The sequence below is a fragment of the Nomascus leucogenys genome, chromosome 10, assembly GCF_006542625.1.
Source record: "Nomascus leucogenys isolate Asia chromosome 10, Asia_NLE_v1, whole genome shotgun sequence".
NCBI lineage: Eukaryota > Metazoa > Chordata > Mammalia > Primates > Hylobatidae > Nomascus > Nomascus leucogenys.
In genome coordinates this window covers 58210700-58225975 of record NC_044390.1, presented here as the reverse complement: position 1 = coordinate 58225975, position 15276 = coordinate 58210700, and the positions used below count along the sequence as shown (strand labels likewise).

At 52.0% G+C, this 15276-nt stretch overlaps 1 protein-coding gene across 4 annotated transcripts in view; it reads left to right on the top strand.

Moving 5' to 3' along the window:
* Positions 1 to 15276, top strand: part of MAST1 (microtubule associated serine/threonine kinase 1) — a 42300-nt gene that overhangs the window by 2821 nt on the left and 24203 nt on the right. The window contains exons 2-8 of one of the 4 annotated variants that reach the window (XM_030820695.1): positions 1526 to 1554; positions 3680 to 3768; positions 4224 to 4299; positions 6737 to 6815; positions 10520 to 10680; positions 10842 to 10917; positions 11078 to 11287. In XM_030820695.1, the coding sequence (XP_030676555.1) occupies positions 1526 to 1554; positions 3680 to 3768; positions 4224 to 4299; positions 6737 to 6815; positions 10520 to 10680; positions 10842 to 10917; positions 11078 to 11287 (720 nt within the window). Of the gene's footprint in view, positions 1 to 1522; positions 1555 to 1731; positions 1904 to 3679; positions 3769 to 4223; positions 4300 to 6736; positions 6816 to 10519; positions 10681 to 10841; positions 10918 to 11077; positions 11288 to 15276 lie in introns of those variants that run through there. The other 3 variants (XM_030820694.1, XM_012509478.2, XM_030820696.1) reach the window with 3 other exon arrangements.

The following is a 15276-nucleotide window of genomic DNA, read 5'->3' as shown; positions in this document are numbered from 1 at the left end:
TCATTTGCCAAGGTCATAAAAGGCAAAATGGAGATTTTAACCTAGGCTTTGCTGCTTTTAGAGATCCTGGAAATAGTCTAGGACATCCCTCATTTTCCTTTGGTTGGAGTCCCCTCCAAAGGCCTTTTGAAACTCTCCCCCAAATCTTTCCACCTGCAGCCCCACTCAGTTTCCTTCCTTCCACCTCACCCTGTGGATAGAAAACTGGCTGGAAGGTGCTGCCCCTTGTACTCCATTCCTTTCCTCAGAAAAGGGCCAAGACCCCATATCTCCTGATCCCTACAGTGACTTCCTGAGAGCTTGACAAATGGAAGGTAACCTTCCTCAAATGCAGACACATAAAGTTAATACTCATTATTATTATTGTCTATAAAAAATGACTACACGGCCATCACCTGAATCTCCATTTTTATTTTTTTATTTTTTAAACTTTTTTTAATTTATTTATTGTTAATTGAGAGGGTGTCTCACTCCAGCAGTGGTGCAGTCATAGTTCACTATAACCTCGACCTCCTGAGCTCAAGAGATTCTCCCACCTCAGCCTCCGTGGTTCCCATTTTAAATCTCAGTTGTGAGTCACTCTACTTACCTACCCCCCACCCCCTACCCCAACTCTATGACTCTAGCTGGGAGTCAGATAGATCTGCTGAGGTGTAGATGAGTCATTCATTCTTTCAACCTTTCATTCATTCAATCTTTCATTCATTCATCGAGCACGCTAAGCTTATTCCCGCCTTCAGGCCTTTGCCCTTGCAGTTCCCTCCACCTGGAATGCTCTCTCCGCAGATCCTCTCATGGCTGGCTCTTATCTTTCAGCAACCAGCTTAAAAGTCACCTCCACAGAGCAGCTCTCTCTGACAATGTGTCTCATCCTAGCCATTGTCCATCATATCACCCTGTTTAATTTATTCATAAGACAAATTATTGTCTAAAATGATTTCGTTCACTTCTACACTAATCTTGTTTAATGTCCCCTTTACCCTATAAATACGAGTCCCAAAAGGCCAGAAACTTTTTTTTTTTCTCCTTGAGACAGAGAGTCTTGCTGTGTTGCCCAGGCTGATGTTGCCCTGGACTCAAGCGATTCTCCTGCCTCAGCCTCCCAAGTAGCTGAGACTAGAGGTGCACACCACCACACCGGGCTTGTAACTTATTCACTACTGTGTCCCCAGTGCCTAGGATTGGGTCAGCATACAGTAGGTGCTCAAGACATATTTTTCAAATAAAGATTCCTATTTCATTTGCACAAACACACGCTGAGATGCCAACTCACTTGCCTTTATATGGCGCCCCGCCTGTGTACTTGGGCCTCTGTTGGTCTCTGAGGGTCAGGAGAGGAATCACCCAGGGATCCTCTCCCCCAAGAAACTTGGCCCGCAGTGCATGGCCCAGGGTGAAAGTGACAGTGCTGAAGAGGGGCCTGTCTTACCCTGCTTCTGCTCCTCCAGGGAGCTGAGAATGCTTGTGGGCAGCAACGGCAGGTCCACGCTGACCTTCATCGTTTTGCCCCTTTGCCTTCCAGAAGGATTTGCCCCTGCCCCGGAAAAGCAGCAGGTGAGCCTGGGGAGAGACGTGGCGGGGGCTGGCCGCCCCTTCTCCCGCCGGGGTGGGGGCGCCAGGCGAGTGCGCGGGCGGGGCCTGGCTCGCCGGCACGCAGCAGCGCCCCCTCCCGGCCGGCTGCTGCCGCAGGGCCCTCCCCTTCCCTGCCCTCCCCTGCCCGCTGCGGCGGCTGCAGCCTCCGCCCCGCGCGCTTGCTCCCCGCGCCGCCGCCGCCGCCGCCGCCGCTGCCGCACCTGCCACCATGTCGCCGCCGCCGGGTCATGTCTGACTCTCTCTGGACCGCGCTTTCTAATTTCTCGATGCCCTCCTTCCCCGGCGGCAGTATGTTCCGCCGCACCAAGAGGTAGACCCCCGATCCCCTAGACACTGTCCCGGCCCTCCCCGCAAAAGCCGCCGCTCCGGGTGCTGCTGCAGGGCGGGGCCCGGGATGCTGCGCCCGGTCCAGCTGCGCCAGAGGTGCCCCAGCTGCGCCTTCCCGCCGGGGATGGGGTTGAATGGGGGGTGGTGTGGGCCGAGTCTGGGGGGATTGCACGGTGGAGAGGACGGCCGCGGGGGGAGGGGGCTGCGCCACTGGGGGTTTGTGGCGCCTTTGTCTGCTGGCGCTGCTGGCTCCAACAGCCTGGTGGGGGTAGAGGAAGAAGGGGAGGCTGGGGGGCTTGGCACCCTCAGAACAATAGCCGCAGCCTGGCCTCCCCCCACCCCCATGCCGCGTGCTCCTGGACGCACTAATATGCTCAGTCACTGCGGCTGTGGGTGAGGGGACGGACGGAGGGGCTTGGGGCTCCCTCTTCGGGAGCTGGGATGCTGAGGGGTAGAAAAAAGGGGGGGTTATCATAACACAACCCCCCCAACACAGCCTTACACTGAAAATAGTGACACACAGCGTCACACAGGACATGATGTCACACATATACACACAACAGCCCTAGTGGCCCAGATACACTGGGAGGTGCCACACATACCTAGCCTTGCAGCTGCCACAGGTCAGAACCATGCACAGACACACAGGGGCACGACGTCATGTACACCTAGTAAGATGTCACTTGCATGGCGATCCACACACACAATTATGTCATCCAAGATGCACACATGTGTGGCAATATCCCATCCATGCATCCAACAATGTCGCAACACACGATGTCATATCTAGGTATCTCACATACTATGTCACACTGACATCAGGATAAACAGTTGTAGGGATCTTGCAGAGACAGAACCATGCAAAATCACACGTTATCACATGCAAGACTCACCTAGAGAATGTCATATGTGATGACATGTTTGGACACAGTGTCACAAGATGTTAAATTCACACAATAGATGCTACATACACATGGACAAGCATGGTGAATGTCACACCCAGACGGAAGGACAGTATCGGACACAGACTCAGAATGCCACACAAAGACGTAGATACATGTAGGGGTATCATGCATCCTGGCCAGGCATGGTGGCAGGCGCCTGTAGTCCCAGCTACTCAGGAGGGTGAGGTGAGGCGGGAGGATTGCTTGAGCCCAGGAGTTTGAGGCTGCAGTGAGCCACTGCACACTGCACTCCAGCCGGGCGACAGAGCGAGACATTGATTTAAAAGAAAAAAAAAATGCAACCTGCCTGTGTTACAGCACACATTGTTATGGACAAGTGGCATTTCACACTGTGTCACATAGACACACAAATGCTCAAATTGTATCACACAAGATAAACCCACGTTGTGTCACACATATCACACTAGAATGCGTTCAGCGTCATACATTGTTGAATTCATACAGTGGATGCCACACGTGGATCCCTACAGTGAATGTCACGCATAGACTGAGACACACTCAGTATCACCAATGGTGTCACCTAGACACAGTGACTATCACACCATGACAGACACTGCCCTACACATAATCCACACTGAGAGTTTCTCACACACATGTCACATGCACATCCCCTGCCATACACAGTCCTGCCGAGGCCTCCACCACCTCTTGCTTCGAGAAACCCTCCCAGGGAGCCTCCAAACACACATGGATGGGAGATAGGCGGGGATCTGAGACAGGAGGTCAGCTGGTGGGGCTCAAGAACTCACTGGGCTGCGGCCCGGCCTGGCCCCCCTGCCTTGCCTTCCCCGCAGCTGCCGCACCAGTAACCGGAAAAGCCTCATCCTGACCAGCACTTCACCCACGCTGCCGAGACCCCACTCCCCGCTGCCAGGTCACCTAGGTGAGGCCAGTGGCAGAGACTTGGTGGGTGCGGACTGGCCTACAGGAGGCGGGGCCTCAGGCGAGGAAGCGTGGTCATTGTACAGAAGGGGCGCAGTTTGAAGGGAGGCGAACCAGTTTGGATAAGGGGCGGGGCCGTGCTTGTGTGGGTGGTCAGTCGCAGAGGGACGGGCATTGGGGGGCGGAGACTCAGGTGGGCGGAGACTCAGGTGGGACGGGACAGAAAGGAGGAGTCGTACCTGAGGGGAGGGGCCATCCTAGATGAAGCCAGAATCGTCTTGGAAGGGGCCGGGCTGACTCGGCAACGAAAAAATTTAGAAAGGCGGGGCCACAGGCGAAGGGGCGTGGTCTCCCCATAATAGGCCAGACTAGACTAAAGACAGGACATGCTGCTGTTTGCACGCCGCTTTAGGGAACAAGAGTCCTGACGGGATTTGCCCCCTCTTTCTCTCATAGGCAGCAGTCCCCTGGACAGCCCCCGAAACTTCTCCCCCAACACCCCCGCCCACTTCTCGTTTGCCTCCTCCCGAAGGTGAGTCCCTCCCCTCCAGGGCCCCAGAACCCTGGGCAGACCCTCCCCACCCACTGTCTGGGCCGCCATCTGTTCTCCTCCTAATTGCACCCGAGCTGGGGCCTGAGGGGACAAGCGAGTGCCCCAGGGTCTCAGCGGGAAGGAGCGCCTAGCCTTCGGGGCGGGGCCTATAAGAAGGCGGGGTCCAATTGCCGATCTGGAATGGGGAAGGGGGTGGGGATCCCTTTGCGGCGGGTCGAAAGCGCGTGCGCCCTGGGCGCGGGGTCTCAGTCTCTCCGATCCTTGCTCTCCTGGCCAGGTGTTTCCATAGCAACAGGACGGGGTAGCCAAGATGACGTGCGCAAGCTCTTGGTCTCCGAGGTGGGGGAGGACGACTAGGGCTGTTTCTCAAGGGGAGGAATCTCAGGTTTCTTTCCAAGGGTCTCTGAGGGTTTCTGGGGTGTCCTTAAATGAATTTTCTATGGGCCTTTCTTGAAACTGGGGGAGGCAGAGAGGTTTCTTTGATGTTTTCTGGAGAAACTTTTCTGGGAGTTTGGGCCTGTCTCTTTTTGTTTGAACTCTATTCATTCTAAAAATGGTGTCTAAACACCTGCTATGTTCTTAGGAGCTGGGCGTATGGGGTCAATGACGTCCTGTCTCTACCCTCTGAGTTGAATAGGGCAGGCAGGCCAGAGAATGGAGATCATTGCAAAGGCTGATGAAGGCTGTGTTGTGAGAGTCAAGGGAGGCTGTGAAGACAGAGGACAGCTCCCTTGGGAAAGTGGGGGAACCGCCTATTGACCATGGAATTTAGCTGAGGGCAATAGAGAGCCAGGGCAAGGCTCTGGGATTGGGTCTCACGTGTTTATCCGCAAGCGGGGAGGGCTGAGCGAAGGGACTGCTGGGAGGAAGGAGGAAGGGAGGAGTCCAATAAATGGGGTGTGTGTGTGTCCTTGTAACTGTGCAATCTGTGTGCTGGTGTGTGTGTGTGTGTGTGATTGTGACTGTGTGAGGGATTACGTGCCTATGCAATGGCACGAGTCTGCGAATGTGAACGTGTGAACGTGTGTCTGTAGGATTGTCAGCTGTGTGACTGTAAGAGGAGCAAGTCAGGTGTGTCTCCAGGTGAGCGTGCAATCTGTGTGTGGGTGTAAGCGTGTGTGAGTGTGTGGCTGTGAGATAGTAAACACAAAGTCACAGTGTTTACTGTCTCTCTCTCTCTCTCTTTCTTTTTCTTTTCTTGAGACAGAGGCTCGCTCTGTTGCCCAGGCTGGAGTGCAATGGCGGGATCTCGGCTCACTGCAATTTCCGCCTTCTGGGTTCAAGCGATTCTCCTGCCTCAGCTTCCCAAGTAGCTGGGATTACAGGCGCCCGCCACCACGCCCGGCTAATTTTTGTATTTTTAGTAGAGATGGGGTTTCACCAGGTTGGTTGGACTGGTCTCGAACTTCTGACCTCAGGTGATCCACCCGCCTTGGCCTCCCAAAATGCTAGGATTACAGGCATGAGCCACCGCGCCCGTCCAGTTTACTGTCTCACAGCCACACACTTACATGTGCAGGTGCTAATGTGTGTTGTGCACTCACATGAGCACGTGCCGCTGTGTGTCCCTGTGTGTGTGCATCTGCGTGCGAGTGTGAATAAGTGTGTCGCTGTGTGCAAGTTTCAATGTGTGGCAGTGAGCGCGGGTGTCTGGAATGTGCATCTGTGTGAATGTGGAAGTGTAAAGTATGTTTGGGTGAGTCTGTGTGTCCCAGTGTGAGTACTGAGTGTAAGCACGTGTGTCTATAGGTGAGTGCATGTCTGGTCTTGCACGTGTGATTGTGTGTTAGTGTGTGAGAGTGTGATATTTGGGTCCATGGATGGAATAGTCAATATGTGTGGGTGTCTGTGTTGAGGAGTCATGTGTGAGTGTGTGTCTTCGTGTGTGTGAAGTGTAAATGTGTGCATTGCCAGTATGTGAGCCTGACCTGATAGTCACACCAACATTAATGGGTTTGGCTGCAACAGTGACTGTGTCTGTGTGCACGAGAGCATAAGGACACAAGATTCTATGTCAGAGCATGTTGGGGGGTGGGAGGGGTCTTTTTTCTCTGAGAAGATCCAAGGGTCTCCCTCTGAGAGCTTTCTCATGGAGTGTTCACTTGGGAGAAATTTCTAGAATCTCTCTGGAAAGGCTTCATTGGGTGGGGGCTTTTCCAGTTCTTGGTCCACTCTGAATGATAACAGAGGGGACCGTGGGGAGGAGAGCAGAGACGGATCCTCCCTCCAATTCCCGGTGCCTGCCTGGAAGAGTCCCTTTTTATCCCCTTGATTCTGAGGGCCTTGAGGAATCTTAGAGTGCAGATATATTCCCCCAGCCCCATCCCTGGCCGTGGCCAGTGGCTTCACCTACACCCTGAGGAGTGGGGGGACCGCTGGGGCCTTGTGGCGTCTGAGAACCTTGGCTGGGTTCCAGGGCGGACGGACGCCGGTGGTCTCTGGCCTCGCTCCCTTCATCTGGCTATGGCACCAACACGCCCAGTTCCACCGTCTCGGTGAGTGTGGAAAGTAGGTGGGTGGGCCGGTGGGTAAGGAATTCAGGGGGCCCTCCAGCCTGAAGACCCACACCCAGGCCAGCAGTCCAAGGCTGGGCTTGATGACAGTTTAGGGCCAGGCACAGTGACTCACGCCTATAATCCCAGTACTTTGGGAGGCCAAGACAGGAGGATTGCTTGAGCCCAGGAGTTTGAGACCAGTCTGGGCGACATAGGGAGACCCTTGTCCCTACAAAAAATTAAAAATTATCTGGGTGTGGTGGTGCACACCTGTGGTCCCCACTATTTGGGAGGCTAAGATGGGAGGATCGCTTGAGTCTGGGAGGTATAGGCTACAGTTGAGCTGAGATCGCACCATGGCATTCCAGTCTGGATGACAGAGTGAGACCCTGTCTCAAAAGAAAAAAGTAAAAAAAGACAGTTTGGGTTTCTCCATCCTTCAAGGGTATTCACTTGTCCATCTATTAGAGAGTTATGGGTCCGCCCCACTCAAAGCCCTACGCTCTGCCCTCAACACATTTCTGGGAGGGTCCTTCCTACTCATTTCTGACTCATTCATTTACAGCTGGTGACATAAGGCTCTGTGAGTTAAGCCATTTACTCTGATATCAGCAGCTGGGCTGGGCCAGGCCACAGCTTTCACCCAGAGCCCATTTGCTCACCCCTTGCAATACCCAGAGTCTCTTCATCTGCTCCCTTTTCTATCCATGCCCATAGTTCCCTTATCCATCCATTGGCATGATGTTCAGCAGACATTTATCATGAGACTGTCATGTGGTAGGCGGGTTCTGCAAGCTGGGCCAGAGTGTAAATATTCACGCAACCCTCATGGGGGAAGACAAGCCAGTAAGAAGGCATTCACAAAATAGAATGGTCAGAACTTTGATGCAAGTAGCACAAGGTGAGGTGATAGGGGAGAGGCATGTGACTCAGCTTGGGGGATTGTCAAGGAAGGCTTCCTGGAGGAGGTGACATTGAAGCCAAGATAACGGACCAGCAGGAGTTTGGCAGATGGAAGACAAGGGAGAAGAGTGTTTCAGGAAGGGGAAGAGCATGTGCAAACCTCTAGAGGCCACAGAACTTGCAGCATTTGAAAAGTTGAAAGTAGCCTTGTGGGGCTGAAACTCTGGGATGTGGGGGAGGAATAGAGATGATGCAGGCAGTGACCTTGATCAGGCTGGAACCTTGTCAGCCAGGGCAGCAAGGGAGATATTATTCTAAATCCAGTGGGGAAGCCATGGAATGGTTTTATTTCTTTATATTAAATTGTACTAAAATTTCAGTTTGAACCACTTGAAATTGTGATTATGTAGGCTATAGATAATGTACACTAATTAAAAAAATAAAAGAGATAGATGGGGTGGGGAATTTTAACCAGAGGAGTGAGCAATGTGATGTTTAAAAATATCATTCTGGCCGGGTGCGGTGGCTCATGCCTATAATCCTAGCATTTTGGGAGGCTGAAGCGGGTGGATCATTTGAGGTCAGGAGTTCGAGACCAGCCTGGCCAACATGGTGAAACCCTGTCTCTAGTAAAAATACAAAAATTAGCCAGGCATGGTCATGGATGCCTGTAATCCCAGCTACTCAGGAGGCTGAGGCAGGGAGAATTGCTTGAACCTGAGAACTGGAGGTTGCAGTGAGCCAAGACTGCACGACTGCACTCCAGCCTGGGTGACAGCTATATGGCTGGGCGACAGCTATATGGCTGGGCATGGTGGCTCACACCTGTATTCCCAACACTATGGGAGGTTGAGGCGGGAGGATTGCTTGAGCCCAGGAGTTTGAGACCAACCTGGGCAACATGATGAAACCCTGTTTCTACAAAAAAAAAAAAAAAAAAAAAAAAAAAAAAAAAATTAGCTAGGTGTGATGGCTTGTGCCTGAAGTCCCAGCTACTCAGGAGGCTGAGATGGAAGGATTGCTCGAGCCCAGGTGGTGGGGGTTGCAGTGAGTGGAGGTCAAGCCACCGCACTGCAGCCTGGGGGAGAGAGAAAAACCCTGTCTCGATATAAAAAAAAATAAAAAAGCAAAAGGAGAGCCAGGCATAGTGGCTCATGCCTGTAACCCAGCAATTTTTTTTTTTTTTTTTTGAGATGGAGTCTCACTCTGTCGCCCAGGCCTGGAGTGCAATGGCACCGTGCCGGCTCACTGCAACCTCCATCTCCTGGGTTCAAGCAATTCTCCTGCCTCAGCCTCCCGAGTAGCTGGGATTACAGGTGCTCACCACCATGCCTGGCTAATTTTTTTGTATTTTTAGTAGAGACAGGGTTTCACCCTGTGGGCCAGGCTGGTCTGGAACTCCTGACCTCAGTTTTTCTGCCCGCCTCAGCCTCCCAAAGTGCTGGGATTACAGGCGTGAGCCACCGTGCCCTGCTCTCAGTCCCAGAACTTTGAGAGGCCAAAGCGGGAGTATTGCTTGAAGCCGGGAGTTGGAAGCCAGCCTGGGCAACATAGCAAGACCCTGTCTCTGCAAAAAAGAATTAGCCAAGCATGGTGTAGTCCCAGCTACACAGAAGGCAGAGGTGGGAAGATTACTTTAGCCCAGGAGTTCAAACTTCCGTGAGCCATGATTGCACTACATCACTCTAGCCTGGGTGACACAAGGAGACCCTGTCTCTCTCTTTTTAATTTTAAATAATTTTAATAAATAGAGACACGGTTTCACTATGTTGCCCAGGCTGGTCTCAAACTCCTAGGCTCAAGTGATCCTCCCGCCTTCACCTCCCGAAGTGCTGGGATTACAGGTGTCAGTCACCATATTCAGTGGAGACCCTCTTTCTAAAATAATAATAATAATAAAGCAAGAGGAAACAAGATAGAGTAGGGATAGGGAATAATGGGTGTGTATTCAGAGGAGGTCTTCCCGAGGGGTGACATTGAAGCAAAAATTTGAAGGATGAGAAGGAGGGATCCATAGTAGATGTGTTCCAAGCAGAAGGAATAGCTAATGCGAAGGCCCTGAGGAAGGAGCTTGCCTGGCTTGTCCAAGGACCATCAAGGAGGCCACTAGGCTGGGCGCGGTGGCTTGTGCCTGTAATCTCAGCACTTTGGGAGGCAGAGGCAGGTGGATCACCTGAGGTCAGGAGTTCAAGGCCAGCCTGGCCAACATGGTAAAACACTGTCTCTACTAAAAATACAAAAAATTAGCCGGGCGTGGTGACAGGCACCTGTAATCCCAGCTACTTAGGAGGCTGAGTCAGGAGAATAGCTTGAACACGGGAGGCAGAGGTTGCAGTGAGCTGAGATCACACTCCAACCTAGGCAACAAGAACGAAACTCCATCTCAAAAAAATAAAAATAAAAAAAGGAGGCCACTGTAGCTGGAGCAGAGGAAAAAAGCAGGAGAGTGAGAAAAATCCATGGCAGGGACACAGGGCAGGATGAGGCAGGACCTTGTATAACTGGGGAAGGACTTGGGTGTTCACCCTGAGTAAGGTGGGAGCCACGGAGGGTTCTGAACAGAGGAGGCTCATGACTTGACCCAAGCTTTAACAGACTCACTGTCTCCACCCCTGTCTGTGCCTGTCCACCTGTCTGTGGCCAAGAGTCCCAGCCAAGATCCTAGGATCCAAGGATCGTAAATCAGGTCCTGATCCTGGCCTTGCCCAGTGACCCCATCTGCTTTGGGAGTCCCAGCTCAGGGTCCTGAGCTGTTGGGGGGCCCATGGTGGCTCTGACCCGGGCCCTGCCCCTGTCCCCAGTCCTCCTGCTCCTCCCAGGAGCGCCTTCACCAGCTGCCCTACCAGCCCACGGTGGACGAGCTCCATTTCCTCTCCAAACACTTCGGGAGCACCGAGAGCATCACAGACGAGGATGGTGGCCGTCGCTCCCCAGCCGTGCGGCCCCGCTCACGGAGCCTCAGGTGGGCAGGCATCCCTCCTCCTTCGTACCAAGCTAGTGGTCTAAGGACTTGTGAATAGAGAGACCCCTGTCCCCACGAATAAAAGGGTTACATCTCGGGGCGGGGGCTGTCTGCGGGCTTGGAGGCAGAGGACTGGACAGAATGGGCTTCTCTCCCCGCAGCCCTGGGCGCTCCCCCTCCTCCTACGACAACGAGATCGTGATGATGAATCATGTCTACAAGGAGAGGTTCCCGAAGGTGAGGTGGGACCCGAGGCGGTCACGGGGTGACCAGGCGGCCTGCACTCTCGCTCGCCTTATCCCCGCGCGCCCCCTGGCGGCCTTGGTGCGCAGCGCAGGCTCCTGGCGGCCACAGCCTCCGAGCACAGACCCGCGCCCCTCCTCCGTCCCTCCCGCAGGCCACTGCGCAGATGGAGGAGAAGCTGCGCGACTTCACCCGCGCCTACGAACCCGACAGCGTTCTGCCTCTGGCCGATGGCGTGCTCAGCTTCATCCACCACCAGATCATCGAGCTGGCCCGGGACTGCCTGACCAAGTCCCGTGATGGCCTCATCACCACGGTCTACTTCTATGAATTGCAGGAGAACCTGGAGAAGCTCCTTCAAGACGTGAGTGCACGCGGAGGCCGGGCTGATCTCAGGCTCAGCACCGCCAAATTGTGCCCAATGCACCCCTTTCTTCACCCCACATCCATTCAAGGAGCTCCTACCACGTTCCAGGCACTGGCGTGGAGCTGAGGACTCAGGGGTGGAAGTGGTCCCTTCCCTAGGTCTGACCGACTGAAGAGGCAGGAATTTCACCTCGCTCATTTCCCTTAGATCTTTACTCAAATGTCACCTTCTCAGGTGGCTTCTTAGGCGATCCCCAGCCATTTAAAATATTAAACTCGGCCGGGCGTGGTGGCTCAGGCCTGTAATCCCAGCACTTTGGGAGGCCGAGGCGGGCGGATCAGGAGGACAAGAGATCGAGACCATCCTGGCTAACACGGTGAAACCCCATCTTTACTAAAAATACACACACACACACAAAAATTAGCCGGGCTTGGTGGCGGACGCCTGTAGTCCCAGCTACTCGCGAGGCTGAGGCAGGAGAATGGCGTGAATCCGGGAGGTAGAGCTTGCAGTGAGCCGAGATTGCGCCGCTGCACTCCAGCCTGGGCGACAGAGCGAGACTCCGTCTCAAAAAATAATAATAAATAAAATAAAATAAAATATTAAGCTCGGCCGGGTGCGGTGGCTCAGGCCTGTAATCCCAGCACTTTGGGAGGCTGAGGCAAGTGGATCACCTGAGGTCAGGAGTTCGAGGCCAGCCTAGCCAACATGGCGAAACCCCGTCTCTACTAAAAATACAAAAATTAGCTGGGCGTGTTGGTGGGCGCCTGTAATCCCAACTACTTGGGAGGCAGAGGCGGGAGAATCGCTTGAACCTGTGAGTCGGAGGTTGTGGTGAGCTGAGATCACACCATTGCACTCCAGTCTGGGCAACAAGAGTGAAACTCTGTCTCAAAAATAAATAAATAAATGAAATAAAATAAAATATTAAACTCTACTCACATTTATCACCCACTTTCTCCTTAGTTTCTCCTTGACACTCAGCACCATCCATCATACTGTGTATTTTTGCTTGTTTTATTTCATGTCTATCCTTCTCCAATGTCAGTCCCATAGTTGGCGAGGGTGGGGGGGTGGGGTTGTCTGTTCTGTCCACTGCTGTGTCCCTGCTGTTTGGAACAATACCCAGCACACAGTAGGTACTCAATAAATGCTGGGTAAGTTGATGCTTGAATGTCCCTTTGCAGTGGCATGCACCTGCAGTCCAGCTAGCTGCTTAGGAGACTGAGATGGGAGGATTGCTTGAGGTCAGGAGTTTGAGACCAGCTTGGGCAACATAGCAGGACCCCATCGCTAAAACAATAAAAAAAATTTAAGCCAGGCGAGATTGCTCACGCCTTTAATCCCAGCACTTTGGGAGGCTGAGGCAAGCGGATCACGAGGTCAGGAGTTTGAAACCAGCCTGGCCAATAAGGTGAAACTCTGTCTTTACTAAAAATACAAAAAAGTTAGCCAGGCTTGGTGGTGTGTGCCTGTAATCCCAGCTACTCAGGAGGCTGAAGCAGGAGAATCGCTTGAATCCGGGAGGCGGTGGTTGCAGTGAGCCGAGGTTGTGCCACTGCACTCCAGCCTGGGCAACAGTGAGATTCCGTCTCAAAAAAATAAAAATAAGGCCGGGCGCGGTGGCTCACGCTTGTAATCCCAGCACTTTGGGAGGCCGAGGCGGGCGGATCACGAGGTCAGGAGATCGAGACCACAGTGAAACCCTGTCTCTACTAAAAATACAAAAAAAAAAAAAATTTAGCCGGGCGTGGTGGCGGGCGCCTGTAGTCCCAGCTACTCGGAGAGGCTGAGGCAGGAGAATGGCGGAAACCCGGGAGGCGGAGCTTGCAGTGAGCCGAGATTGCGCCACTGCACTCCAGCCTGGGCGACAGAGCAAGACTCCGTCTCAAAAAAAAAAATAAAAAATAAAAAAATAAAAATAAAAACAAAAATAATTAGCTAGGTGTAGTGGCACACACCTGTTGTCCCAGCTACTTGAGAGGCTGAGGCAGGAGGATCACTTGATCATTCGTTAATTCCACCAATATTTATTTATTTAAATTTTTTTTATTTTTTTTGGAGACAGAGTCTCACTCTATCCCCCCGGGCTGGAGAGCAGTGGTGCGATCTCGGCTCACTGCAACCTCCACCTCCCAGGTTCAAGCCATTCTTCTGCCTCAGCCTCCCGAGTACCTGGAATCACAGGCACCCACCACCATGCCTGGCTAATTTTTGTATTTTTAGTCGAGGCAGGGTTTCACCATGTTGGCCAGGCTGGTTTCTAACTCTTGACCTTAAGTGATCCACCCGCCTCTGCCTCCCAAAGTGCTGGGATTACAGGTGTGAGCCACCATGGCTGGCCCCCACCAATATTTATTAAGCACCTACTATGGGCCTGGCACTAGCCTAAAAGCTGGGAAATCAACTGGAAATAAAACAAAAATTCTTGTCTTTGGGGAGCTGACGTTCTATTAATAGCAGGAAGAGACGGAAGATAAACAATAGGCATTAGAAGCTCACCTCTGTAATCCCAGCACTTTGGGGAGCTGAGACAGGAGGCTTTCTGGTGCCCAGGAGTTGGAGACCAGCCTGGGTAACATAGCGAGACCCTGTCTCTACAGAAAAACAAGTCAAACAAACAAAGACCCAACAGGTATTAGGGCTGAGACAAGGACCAAGGTAAAGCAAGTAATTGTTTCTTCCCCCAGAACATTAAATTAATTTTTTAAAAACTTGAAAAGTAGATAAATGAAAACCCAACATTATTTTAAGTTTACATATTTTATTTATAACCAAACCAGAATGTGTTATAATTTTACTGTCCTGGTTTTAATGAAAGCAAACTCATCAATAATACTATTTTCATTGAAACCATTAGACATTTTCAAAGACACATTAAAACACATATAGGTTGGTGCACATTTGTTTTGGCTCAAATTACAATATGGCTAGGCACAGCCTATTGGATTCTGTCTTTAATTAATTTTCTTTTTCTTTTTCATTTGAGATGGGGGACTCTCTCTGTTGCCCAGGATGGTCTTGAACTCCTGGGCTCAAGCAGCCCTCCTGCCTCAGCCTCCTGAGTAGCTGGGATTATAGGCATGTACCACGACATCTGGCTTAAATTTTGATATTTTGGCCTATGATAGATTTTTGGCATTAATTTTAGGCTTTTCAAGTATTGCAATAAGGTATTAGTTTTTTCTTTTCTTTTCTCTTCTTTTCTTTTTCTTTTTCTTTTTTTTTTGAGACAGTCTCACTCTGTTACCCAGGCTGGAGTATAGTGATGTGATCTCGGCTCACTGCAACCTCCACCTCCCAGGTTCAAGCAATTCTTTTGCCTCAGCCTCCCAAGTAGCTGGCATTACAAATGTGTGGCGCTACACCCAGCTAATTTTTGTACTTTCAGTAGAGATGGGGTTTTGCCATGTTGGGCAGGCTGGTCTCAAACCCCTGACCTCAAGTGATTCGCCCTCCTCTGCCTCCCAAAATGCTGGGATGACAGGCGTGAGCCACTGTGCCCAGCCTCTTTTTCTTTTTTTTTTTTTTGAGACGGGGTCTCTCTCTGTCACCCAGGCAGGAGTGCAGTGGTATAATCTGCTCACTGCAGCCTTAGCCCCCCGGGCTCAAGTAATTCTCCCACTTCAGCCTCCCAGGTAGCTAGGACTACAGGCACGCACTACCACACCTGGCTAATTTTATTATTTGTAGAGACAGGGTCTCACTGTGGTTTTGTTGTTTGTTTGTTTGTTTGTTTGTCATTGCTTTTGTTTTGAGACAGAGTCTCGCTGTGTCACCCAGGCTGGAATGCAGTGGTGTGATCTTGACTCACTGCAACTTCTGCCTCCCAGGTTCAAGGGATTCTCCTGCTTCAGCCTCCCTAGTAGCTGGGATTACAGGCACCTGCCACCACGCCTGGTTCATTTTGCGTTTTTAGTGGAGATGGGGTTTCACCATGTTGGCCAGGCTGGTTTCAAACTTTTGACTTCAAGTGATCCACCCAC